Here is a 12,386-nt window from a genome sequence, read left to right as displayed (position 1 = left end):
TTTCACAGCCCTTAGGTGCGTATGAAGTGATGTCTTAGCGCGTTAGGGACGTGTCTTAGGGATGTCTTAGGTGTGTAATCGTGAGGACCGTGGATGTTTAATGACTCCAAGTGCGCGCTCGAAAAAAAACCTTTTTGACAAAGGCTCACTTTTCGTGACTAGAAAGTTCACTTTAGGAGGTCGCGCATTGGCTAAAAACGGTGAGTAAAATGTCGCACATCTCGACACGCATGTACTTAACTCCTATCTTCTGGCGCTCTTTGGCCATATATACATGACCCTTGCGCCGCAAAACACCGCATATCATCAGGTGTTCTGTTTGTTATTACCGTCCGACCTCTCTGCCGTTTCCTCAATTTTCCCTTTCTCTGTCGCTACCGTATGTATATTTGTTTTACACCTCAGGTTCGGTTAAGTTTAACCTGTATATCCCGTGCGCATTCCGTCGAATGTATTTAAGAGCACGATGTAAAACTGCGCATCTGAAGCAATGACTGAAATGCAAATTTATCCCGGTGACTCGCACGTTAAAGATTGCATAGACTTAGCCAAGTCTATTTACATATTTAAAGTCGAAATTCAGCTCCTTGCGTTTCGATTATACTGGTAACAATCACTTCGCGATTTAGTTTTTTTTTTTCATGCGCTTTTCACATACAAAGTTAGGAGGCCATTACAGGTGCAGCCAGTTAAGACTGATATGACCGATGACAGTATTGAACCAGCAGTATCTCAACAATCGACTGGAATTATGAGAATTTCGTTAACGGCTCCGCTATTCCACACAACTCCAGAACGTTTTACGAGGTCTGTATTTAGATTCGCGTTGGCAAAACCAACTTTTATCCGTGTAATTTTGTCGAGCCACGAGGAATATATTGTCCCCTGTGCTGGCGAATAAGGAGCTTCACTTTGACATGTTATCACTATACGTTGTATCGAGCACAGCACGACTTCAGGCGGGGCAATATGCCTTCGAGCCCAAGCCGGTCCGCGCCTCGCCTTGAAGGTGTTCCCAGGACGAGTCACGTGAGCGGCGTCAGCCAATTCGGCACTCGCGTTAGGGTGCACTAGAAATATCGCCAACCGGTCGGCACGTCGGTGGTGGGCCGGAACAGTTGTCGAAGTAAATGGAGGCACGGCAGATCTCAAGCACTGCTACAACAGCTCTGTCGAGAAATATGCGTTCAGCACATAGTTTCTACCCCATTCAAGGCGTGTATTGCAGCGAAGATGCACTGCTGGTCATCACCTCCGTATAGAGTAGGAGCGAATTAATTAAAAAATAAAAATGAAAATTCTTGCCGATAACAAAAATTGCGATTAAGCTTCCTGAAACAAATTGTTCGAGGTGAGACACGCAACCTTTCATATATTTTTTTTTAGGTGAGCAACCTGAATGCAGGATTCACAGCTCAAAACATGACACCAGTGAAACTTTTGCGATTTAGTCGCAATAATTCATTTGCAAGTTGACTTTCTTTCTGTCTCCTCCCCTTTTGCACGGGCTTTAGACTTTGCGCCACAATACGTCGGGTTAACTATGCACCAGCTGCGTGGAAGAGGCGGGGCGTCATTTCACCTAACCTAACACCGAAGCCTCAACTCACTCATATCCAGACCCACGTTATCTCTCTCTCTCTCTCTCTCTCGCTCACTTCGACTCACGCAGACTGGCTCTGTATACTCACTCATGCTAGCTCGCTCGCGCCCACTGACACTCAATGGGACTCACTTCGATTCAGGTTCACAGGTGGCCGCGAGCCAGTACGTGTGAGTTCGCCAATTGATACCATGCAGAGATCGTAACGAAATATGGCGGTCTTCTTTAATTACCGGTGTGCGTGAACTAATGCGAGGGGACCGGCCCACAGTGCGCGACGCGCGTGGTGTCGCGATGGGCGTGGGGCGAAATATTTCCACGCAGGGAGCACAGCTAAAGATGTGCATACTACGTATTCGGATAATTCGCTGTGAGCCCCTCTTTAGCCGTAGCCTGCGTCACTTTTCTTCCCAAACTCCCCCACTCCTCATCTTTTTTCCTGTGTCCCACTACCCTGTATGACTGTAGTTGTCCACACAGTCCATCTCAGCCTTCTTTCTTGCTTTCCTTCCTTCCTTCCTTCCTTCCTTCTTTCTTTCTTTCTTTCTTCTCCATCCTTGTCCTTTAGTCACGTCTTGTCCCTTCTTCCCCGTTTTCTTGTTTCCTTGTACTGTTTGGCCACAATGAATTCATGCCGGCTAGCTCAACTTTCAATGCTCCTACGGTCCTCGTAGTAGATACACAACAAGCATCACTCGTCCCCTTTTCTTCCTATACCCTACTGTCCAAAAAGAATCACTCTACCGCGTAAGTTCGTGCGACTCAAAGCGTGAATTCGTCAAGTAGGTAGGTTGGCAGGCCATTTTTTTTCTCTCTTCCAAGGACATGAGGTTCAAAGGGACCGGGCAAACTGTCGATCAGACGTCAGTCGCCGTGTCCGTTCCCCCTGTCGCTTTGTCCCTGTCTCTATAATAACTCACTTTCGAGAGCGGCAAGCTCTATTGTTTCGTCTTCACGAGATCAGAAAAAAAAAAAGCCTCGAAGATTGAATTCGGCGACCGAATGCCGCAGGCACTGCCCGCTGCCTCGGACCCCCTGTCGGTGGGCGGAGGCAACGCGCCCTCCTCGCTGCGGCCCGTCTACGCGTCGGCGAAGACCGTGGTGCACGACCACTTCTCCGGCGGCGTGTGGAAGTCGCTGCCCCCTCAGCCGCAGCCCAGCCACCAGCCGCCGCAGCAGCCGCCGGTCGGCTCCTGGCACTCGTCGGCCCGGCAGCCGCACAGCTGCCTGGCGCCGGGCGCGCACCTCGAGCTGGGTGCCCTGCTGCACCAGAACAGGGAGGTGCGTGGTGTGTACAGCGCCCTCTGGCGCGCCTGTTTCGCGGTGGCGGAGTCCCGTCTGGAACAGCCGACTCCGGTGATCGACTCGCGGGTAGCGGGTCCGCGCGGAGTTCGATGTATCGAATGTGGATAAGATTTTTGTTCGATGTAGCCGTATATTTTGCTGTGTATTCTCGCTGCGACTTCGTGTTCAGAAAGTGTTCCATGCATAAGAAGCCGCCTTTCTCGCTCGGTCGCTATGGCGCTCTGCTGTCAAGCGCGAGGTCGCGGCTTCAGTATTTTTTTTTCTTCTTTTAGCCGCGTTCCGATACGGGCGAAATGCAAGAACGCTTGTGTGCGTTCGTCTAGATGCACGGAAAAGAACCCCCGAGTGGCAGAAGTTATTCAAAAGTCGCCTTCTTTCCCACTTCTCTCACTACGGCGTCATTCGTAACCCACTTCGCAGTTTCTGGACGTTAAACACCATATGAATTTATTTGATTCCATTAAAGGGACAATTCGATTTAACCGGGCTCAATGTTGTCGCGGGGCGGAATTAGTGAAGCGATTACACAAGAAAAAACAAAAGCTCGTTTAGAGGTCACTACAAGTTTCGGTAACGCTTAATTTAAACAAGATGGCTGCCCGAACCACTCGCGCGCTCTTCCTGTGAATCCTGTTCCGTCAAATCTTTGAGAGTCGTCTGCGTATTCAGCGCCACGCCCCCACTGCTCCGTAACAATGGAAATGGGGTTTTCAATATGCCTCGCGAAAGTGCAGGGTGAATCGAATGTACCTAAATAAAGGCACATGTTGTTCATTAAAGTGGCGAGCACATGCCCAGGAATTTTAGACATTGCCCCTCCGGAAATTTGGTGAACTTCACCGTAATGCACCAGCATAACTAATTAATTTTCAGACGTGTTTTGGTCGGAGCCGAAACGCTGCTACAAACCCAGCATTAATTACCGAGTAAGTGCTGTAAATGCGCGTGTTGTTAGAAGGAAGTACCCTCTTTATGTTGCTAACTGAAACATGTTGAAACTCGGCAGATCTCTCGAAGTATATTTATCTTTAAAGTACGCTGATGTATTGCAGTGCAGTTCACCAGATTGCCGAAATGGCAGCGTTCAAAATTCCTGGGCATGAAAAGCCTGGAGACCGCAGATGCCGCGATAATATATTTTTTCTTCGCAGCCTGTATGGGACGGTGCAGAGTCTGCAGACTTGACAGCAAGTGGTGCAACTTACGTTTGACCACTGCAGTGCATTGAGTCAATTCCAGGTTTCGACGGCTGTGTTATATGAGGGAAATTTAGCTGGTTTCGTGGGTCCCTAGACGTTTGCTGGTGCGACTGTACAACTCTCTCTCTCTCTCTCTCTCTCTCTCTCTCTCTCTCTCTCTCTCTCTCTCTCTCTCTCGCTCGCTCGCTCGCTCGCTCGCAGACCCTATCGTCGCTGGTGCATCACAGCGGCGTCATCTCCCAGCCCAGGCCCCCGCTGTCCGACTTTGCCGGCGGCCGAGGCAACGGCGGGCTGCTTGCCGCGGAACCCCGGCCCTCGCTGCCGCCGTTCGGGGGCTCCTCGTCGGCAGCCGCGGTTGCCGTGGCCGCGCACGCCCTCCAGGAGTGCTGGACGCGCGGCGGCGCGCCGAGCGCGGCGACCCCGCAGCAGCTGTTTCGCCTCAACTACGACCTGCTGCCCTCCAACTGCCTCCATTGGCTCGCGCTCGCCCGAAACAGCGTGGTCAGGCCGCAGGCCGTCGCCTCCTCCGGTAAACGTTCTTCCAGTGTTAAGCGCAGAGAAGTACAGTCCACTACTACTAGTAGTAGTAGTAACCCGCCGTGGTTGCTCAGTGGCTGTGGTGTTGGGCTGCTGAGCACGAGGTCGCGGGATCGAATCCCGGCTACGGCGGCCGCATTTCAATGGGGGCGAAATGCGAAAACACCCGTGTACTTAGATTAAGGTGGACGTTAAAGAACCCCAGGCGGTCGGAATTTCCGGAGTCCTCCACTTCGGCGTGCCTCATAATCAGAAAGCGGTTTTGGCACGTAAAACCCCATACTTTAACTTTCTAGTAGTAGTAGTACTAGTAGTAGTAGTAGTAGTAGTAGACTTTCATTCAGCCCAAAATTACAGGCCGAGCATATCGACCGCCTGGGCGGCCAGTCGACGCTGCTCTTCTTTCCCTTCAGCGCCAAGCTAGTCGAGCCAGGTGGTGATGGAAAGGGGAGGATAGGAATCTGATTGCTGAGCAACCGGACACTAGAACAGGCAATGGGATAGGTCTGCATAAGTAGAGGGGCAGCAGGGGTCGGAGCGATAGCGATAGAGAAAGAGACGGGAAGGGGTAATCAGTGCGTTCATTTGGATGTGCCGCAGAAGGCGAGCCTCCGGCACTGTGAGCGATGGATAAGGGGGAGGGTAGAGGCGCTTGTCGAGGCGGAGCTGGAGGTAAACTTCCTTGAGTGTAGTACGGCGTGTTGGCCGCGGTTCGTACATCCTGTAGCTCTCGGCGCACACAAAGACGAAACCCAATGACGGCGAGAATGCATGCAGTGCGCTATACTTCCAACTTCTTTTTTTTTATTTCGGGAATGTATTACGCGCACGTGATAGCATTTCCTGTAGGTTTGTGTCTTGCCTCAATTGCCTGTGCTCGTGACACAACTTAGAGGCTGTTCGTTGTTTCGGAAATGGCCAGGTGGAAGTAGCACATTGCGTTGTCGCCGTCTGTGTTTCGTTTCTTGTGTTTCGATCTTTGCGCCGAAAGCCAAGATTTAGCGAAAAGAAGACTCTACGCAAGGACAGACAGTATAAGCAAGTATGCATACAAGCGCCAACTTTCAGTGATCGTTTATTGGAAGCCTAACACGGGTTTATATGCCCAAAACTATCGCACGAGGCATGCGCGTACTAAGCAAGGAAGAACTGAACTCTTTCCTTGATACACATCCTATATGCCGAGCTTATCTCTTCTTTCAGCTTCAACGATTAATTTAGTCTGTTTTCATTTTTGTTCCTGTACACAGTTATGGAACTTTGCGTGGGACTACACGGGACGTGCCGCAATCGTGCCCTGATTAGTGCTCTCAAGCCTGTGTTTTTGAGACAGGCCTGGACAGTCAGATATAGCAATTCCGAAACTATACGCGTACAGAGTTTATTCCTCCGATACACCAGCTTCAGCTACCCGTACTACAAGCAAGTTGTATGTTTGCGTGTGTGTGTGTGAGAGAGAGAGAGAGAGAGAGAGAAGGAAAGACGGGTTAACCAGGCTGCATCTTGTTTGCTACCCTACACTGAGGGATGTTGAAGAAGGAAAGGAATAAGAATAGCACATCGACAGTGCAGCATGTGGCCTTTTCTCGTGGCGTTCTGTGTGGACGGTGGTCGAGTCCGTGGTCCCAATCCTTTCTCCGAACGTCCAGTCGGCTTAAAGATGATATCATCATCGAAAGAAGGGCGGTAGATGAGGTAGCATGCTATTGTCTCTGGTCGCAGTTGCAAAAGTTTTCTCGAGGCACTGACCGTCTCGAAAATTGCAGCTTCGGCACAGCGCTCGTGTTTGTTCGTTCTGTGTTACGTCGTTGTTCCGAAGTGTGCGCTGCCATACTCCGTCTTGAAAAGTAGTAATAGCTGCATAGATAGCCCCCTATAGTGTTGGTGACACATATCCACTTCGGAGAAATGACCAAGAATTGGTTAGCACAAATTAAGCTCCAGATGATGGCGTGAATAGGTGTTTCTTCGAACCTTCCGAAAGTCGCGGCGCCCCTTCAGGCAGCGAGTGTCAGCGACACGTTCGTCGTCTTTGCTTCTGCAAATCAGCCGCAGCACTAGCTTATCTATGGCGTTGCCCTGTACTACGTGTACACGAGGTCCATGGTTCGATACCCTCCGTAGCAGCGTCATTCCGATAAGGGCTAAATGCAAAAGAACGCTCGTGTACCGAGCATTGGATGCACTTTAAAGGGCGGTCAGAATTATTCTGTAGTCCTCCCCCACTGTACGGCACCCCTCATCAGATCGTGGTTTCGGCACGTAAAACCCCGCCATTTAATTTTACTTGTTCCGCCCGAGCGTATCTCCTTCAAAAGTGCGGCCATAAACGTACCGCAGAGTTGCACGTATCTTGAGCAGGTATGCGACGCCACGAAGTGAGATCAGTTTCAGTTCAGTTTCAGTTTATTATTAGAGGTGTGTATCGAGTTGATTGTAAGGACCAGAGGTGTGTATAGAGTAATTATATCATTCCGCCATGTTTATTTCGTATCCAATGATCCACTACAGATCAAGCGAGTGGTGGCGTTTGGCATTACACGCTAAACTTCATCACTCGCTTAATAGATCAGTGTACACTGCAGAATTACTTCAGGTTGAGTAGAAACAGCTCTCTCCTGAAGAACTAGCGTCCCTTCGGGAAGGCTATCCTCCACGGTCTTCTTAATCACGTTGGTTACGTGTTGGAGTTTGCGAATAGTAATTTTTGAGGCTGAGTCAAATACGAATTGAATAGTTTGCAGGATGTAACCGAAAATCGAACACTTTTCGAGTGAAAAACGGCCGCTTTCACGAAAAATATAAAGCGATGTTCATAGCTTGTAGCATATATTCACAAAGTTAGAAAGTTTCTGTCATAACATTTCCTGTTACGAAGCGTTGTTTGTTGGAAGTCTGAAGGGGAGCATTCGAAACACATAAGCAGATTGTTAGCGCACACCGAGGATTCTTGGGAAAGTGCGAACGAACGCGGTTTAGAAGGAAACTTCTGGCTCCCTGAGCGATGTTTCTAGTGCTCCACTGATTAAATTCCCGCATTTTATGTCTATCGTGGCTGCCAGAATGAAATTTATCTGACTTTTGCCGGAATTTCATATTTGATAGCGCACACTCGACCGTTTAAGCTAGTAGTAAGCTATTCGTGCGTAGGATTCCCTATTCGAAATTCTCGACTATTCGCACACCCCTAATTGTGTGTGTGTGTGGGTGTGTGGGAGGGGGGGAGTGCGCGCGCGTGTGTGTGTGTGTGTGTGGGAGAGTGTGCGCGTGTGTGTGTGGGTGGGAGCGTGTACGCGTGTGTGTGGGTGGGAGCGTGTACGCGTGTGTGTGGGTGGGAGAGTGTACGCGTGTGTGTGTGGGTGGGAGAGTGTGCGCGTGTGTGTGTGGGTGGGAGAGTGTGTGTGGGTGGGAGAGTGTGTGTGGGTGGGAGTGAGAGTGTGTGTGTGTGTGTGTGTGTGTGTGTGTGTGTGTGTGTGTGTGTGTGTGTGTGTGTGTGTGTGTGTGTGTGTGTGTGTGTGTGTGTGTGTGTGTGTGTGTGTGTGTGTGTGTGTGTGTGTGTGTGAGAGAGAGAGAGAGAGAAAGAGAGACCGGCACTGCAAGCGGTCACACTCTGACGGCTATCAAAATGGCAACGCCCGTACATTCTAACATACGGCGGGACGATTTCGTTTCTTCCGCCACCGCAGCCCTCGACCACGTCCAGCAGTTGCAGCAGCATCACCAACAGCAGCAGGCCAAGCAAGACATGGGCGTGCAGACCGCAACGACGACGACCACTACCACCACCGCCAGCAGTAACTTCCCCAACGTGGCGGCGCCGTGTCAGGACGAGTCCGAGCTCGACGTCGCGGACCCGTGCGTCGGCCCGAACGCAGCGCCCTCCGCGGCGCCTACAGCCGTCACTGCGTCGTTCTCCACCACGCCGCATGGCGGAGCCTTCTACGCGTCTGCCGCCGCAGCGTCGACACCGTGAAGCACGTGTCCCCGCTAGTTCTGCGAGCTTTTCTTCGGGAGAGCATTTATATAAGTGTATAACTACACTGTTCGCGTCCAACAATCGCGCGTGTACGTTCGTTCAAACGACTAATCCCAAAAGTAACTGTTGAAAGGTCTATGTGTATAGAGAACTGCTAGTGTGTTCGCTTACTCACCGATCGACGAACGTTTTATTTATTTTGTTGATACTGAAAGCACATGTACATAGTATTTATGTAAAAAAAAAAACACGTTTACACCAATAACCGGCGAACTATTTCTTTGTTACTTAAAAGATGCATTTTCTCTGCCTACTAGTGTTCTTGTTTCATTTCGTAATTAGTTTTAATTGAGACATTTCCTCATAACTTGTAGAAGAATACTACGAAGCTGTTTTAAGATACTGCCTTTGTTAACGCGTGCTGGGCATGTTGACAATTAAGCTCCGCGGGTGTCTATAGTACACGTTTTTACCGTTTTGTGCGACGTGCAAGTTGATGTCGCACGAAGGCGTTTTTATATAAACATTCTTTTTAAATGGCACGAACCGCATGAGGGTCGTGGTTTACACTTTGTAAAGCATGAAACCGTATACTGTATTTTTTGTGCGTCACTATGGCCGTCTTTGTTAAAAGCGTGTAATATATAATTTGTAGTGTCACGTTGTAGTGACGGTGAAGAAGCCGACGTTGCCGGAAGTGTGACTTAAGAATCTAACTCTTTATTGACAAACTTGTGCCCCGAAATACGGGCACCACTCGAAAATCGCAACGATACCGTCGAGCACTGTCGATCGTCGAATTCGAGCGGATCAAATCAGTCGGTTATATATACAAGCATTACCGCACATACCGGAGTAAACGCCATAGTGCTGGGGTACGATGCTCAGCGATTCAAATGAGATACTCGGTGTGCATGTTTGCCGGCGCTTGTTGTGCCACCAGTGGGCGCTGGAGACGCGCCGAGCTGATGCGCAGTTTTCCATCGCATGAAAGCGAGAGCAATTTTTGGGCGCATTGTGAGCGACCCCCCTCAGCGTTCACCCAGCGCGCACGTACTGGTGGCGAGAGAAAAAAAAAAAAAAACCTCTGGCAGCCATTCGCTTCGCGTTTCAATCTTCGCTGAGCACTATGCAGTGGCGTGCAATATCAGCTGCAACTTGGCTCCCGTATTCAGAAGGGCGTCGAGATTGCACGGTGGTCGCCGACACACGAATAATTGAAGAACCAAACACCGTTACAATGACTGTTTAAAGTTCACTAGTTAAAAACAATTATTGAATACTTCGCGATTAAAAGAATACTGGCTGTAAATACACACGACTACGGCTACTATGCAGTCGGTACGATTTCTCTAGAGCTCTTGGGTTTTTAAACTCTTGGTCCAAGTTAACTAAAAATATATACATATATTGTCGCGGCACAACGCGGACAGAAGACAGGGAGACGTTCAAGAACAGGACGACCTGTTCAAAAACAAACGGAACCGAGGCACGTCTTCTTCGTTCTCACCCAATCCTAGCCACCCACTAGACGGAGTCCGTTAATGCCCCCATCGTCGTTGCCTTCTAAATAGAATACCCGCGTCATTTGACCCTACCTAAAAGAGCATCGCCCCGATGCTAAACCAGAAATGTCACTTGTGGAAGTAAGGCTCTCTCGCATAGTTATTCGCTCACATACGGCTTCATGCGGACAACGTGCACAAGTTCAGGACAATGCGTGCGGCGCCGCGTGCAACTGGGACTATCGGGGACGACCTCGTACGTGACATCACTGAGTCGGCGCAATACTCGATATGGTCCGAAGTATCGTCTTAACAGCTTCTCGGAGGGGTCTAGTTTCCGTATGGGTGTCCAAACCCACACTATGTCGCCGACGTCATAGATGACCATTCGACGGTTAAGATCACAGCGCCCTGCGTCGTAGTCTTGTTGCTGGCAGATCCGCAAGCGTGCGAGCTGCCGAGCCTCTTCTGCGCGTTGCGTAAACACATCGGCGTCCGTATCAGTGTCGTCAAATTCGTGTGGAAGCATTGCATCCAACATCGTTCGTACATCCCGTCCGTGAATAAGAGTGAACGGAATCATGCGCGTTGTCTCTTGTTTCGCCGTGTTATATGCAGAGGTGATATAAGGTAGGATGTTGTCCCAATTTTTCTGTTCAACATCCACGTACATGGAGAGTATGTCTTCAATTGTTTTGTTTAGACGTTCTGTTAATCCGTCGGTTTGTGGATGGTAGGCCGTTGACTTCCGATGAGACGTTCCACTTAGCAGCAAGACGTGATATAAAAGTGCAGCCGTGAATGCGGTTCCTCGGTCTGTTATTACGACAGTTGGTGCGCCGTGTCGCATCACATGCTCAATGAAAAAGCGCGCCAGCTCGGCTGCTGTACTTCTCTGAATTGCTTTCGTTTCAGCGTAACGTGTGAGATTGTCGGTTGCGACGATAACAAAGCGATTCCCTGCAGTAGAAGTAGGAAGTTGGCCCAATATATCTATTCCGATTTGGTCAAATGGTCTTCGAGGAACCTGGACGGGTTGTAGGAGGCCGGCTGGTTTCGACGGAGGCGACTTGCGCCTCTGGCAGTCGAGGCAAGTGCGAACGTGATGTTTCACGGTGGTGATAAGTCTCGGCCAGTAGTACCTCTGCTGCACTCTGGCCAGCGTTCTCGTGTAGCCTAAGTGACCAGAAGTCACCTCGTTGTGACAGGCTTCAAGTACTTCCGTACGAAGAGCTGCAGGAATGACGAGCAGATAGGGGGACCCGGTCGAAAAAAAGTTCGACCGGGTACGACAACAGCCCTCTAGCGAAAACTCTTGGCGGTTTCTCAGATCTGCCCCCTACGTAATTGATGAGTTCAAGCAACTCAGGGTCGTCCGATTGTTGTTGCCCGAGAGTGGATGTATCCAGAACACAAAAAAAATGACAATTCTTCTTCGGATGGAGCAGACGATTCCATCGGCGATCGAGACAGGCAGTCAGCATCCGTATGTCGTTTCCCCGACTTGTACTTGATAGTCATGTCAAACTCTTGCAACCATAGGCTCCAACGCTCCAGTCGTCCCGAAGGATCTTTAAGGTTTGTCAACCAACACAGTGAATGGTAGTCGCTGATAACTGTGAAGCGGCGGCCATACAAATATGGGCAAAATTTTATAACCGCCCATACTACGGCGAGGCATTCTTTCTCAGTCGTGGAGTAATTAGCCTCTGTGCGTGAGAGTGTTCTACTTGCATAGGAAAGTGCTCTTTCTGTGCCCTCCTGCTGCTGCACAAGAACAGCTCCCAGGCCAACATTGCTTGCATCAGTGTGGAGCAATGTAGGAGCGGTCTCATCAAAGTGAGCAAGCACTGGAGGCGTCTGGAGACGTTCCCACAAGTTGTTGAATGCACCTTGCTCTTCGTCGCCCCATACAAAAGCAACGTCGTCTCTCGTCAGGCGACTTAACGACGACGCAGTACGAGCAAAGTCTGCAATAAACCGCCGGTAATAGGCACAGAGGCCGAGGAAGCGCCTGACAGCCTATTTAGGATGGTACAGAAAACTGCGACGGCGGCACTTTTTTCGGGATCCAGGCGGACACCTGCGTGGCTGACGACGTGACCGAGAAACTGTTCCGCAAAGCCAAAGTGGAATTTCTCCGGTTTCAGGGTAAGGTCGGCGGACCGGATGGGCTGCAGAACCACTTCAAGCCGTTCGAGATGTTCAACTGTTGCGAAGAACACGATGACGTCGTCGAGGTACACTAAGCAAGTTTTCCA

The 12,386-nt window shown here is 50.1% G+C and overlaps 1 protein-coding gene across 2 annotated transcripts in view; it reads left to right on the top strand.

Moving 5' to 3' along the window:
• Positions 1-8,930, top strand: part of LOC142579737 (uncharacterized) — a 38,002-nt gene extending 29,072 nt beyond the window's left edge. For both annotated transcript variants that reach the window (XM_075690251.1, XM_075690252.1), the window contains 3 exons: positions 2,615-2,884; positions 4,309-4,636; positions 8,331-8,930. In XM_075690251.1, the coding sequence (XP_075546366.1) occupies positions 2,615-2,884; positions 4,309-4,636; positions 8,331-8,617 (885 nt within the window). In that variant the 3' untranslated portion in view covers positions 8,618-8,930. The remainder of the gene's footprint in view (positions 1-2,614; positions 2,885-4,308; positions 4,637-8,330) is intronic.
• Positions 8,931-12,386: the final 3,456 nt, after the last annotated feature.

This window comes from Dermacentor variabilis, chromosome 4 (genome assembly GCF_050947875.1).
Source record: "Dermacentor variabilis isolate Ectoservices chromosome 4, ASM5094787v1, whole genome shotgun sequence".
Lineage (NCBI taxonomy): Eukaryota > Metazoa > Arthropoda > Arachnida > Ixodida > Ixodidae > Dermacentor > Dermacentor variabilis.
The sequence above is the reverse complement of the archived record's forward strand: the minus strand, read 5'-3'. Positions and strand labels throughout refer to the sequence as shown.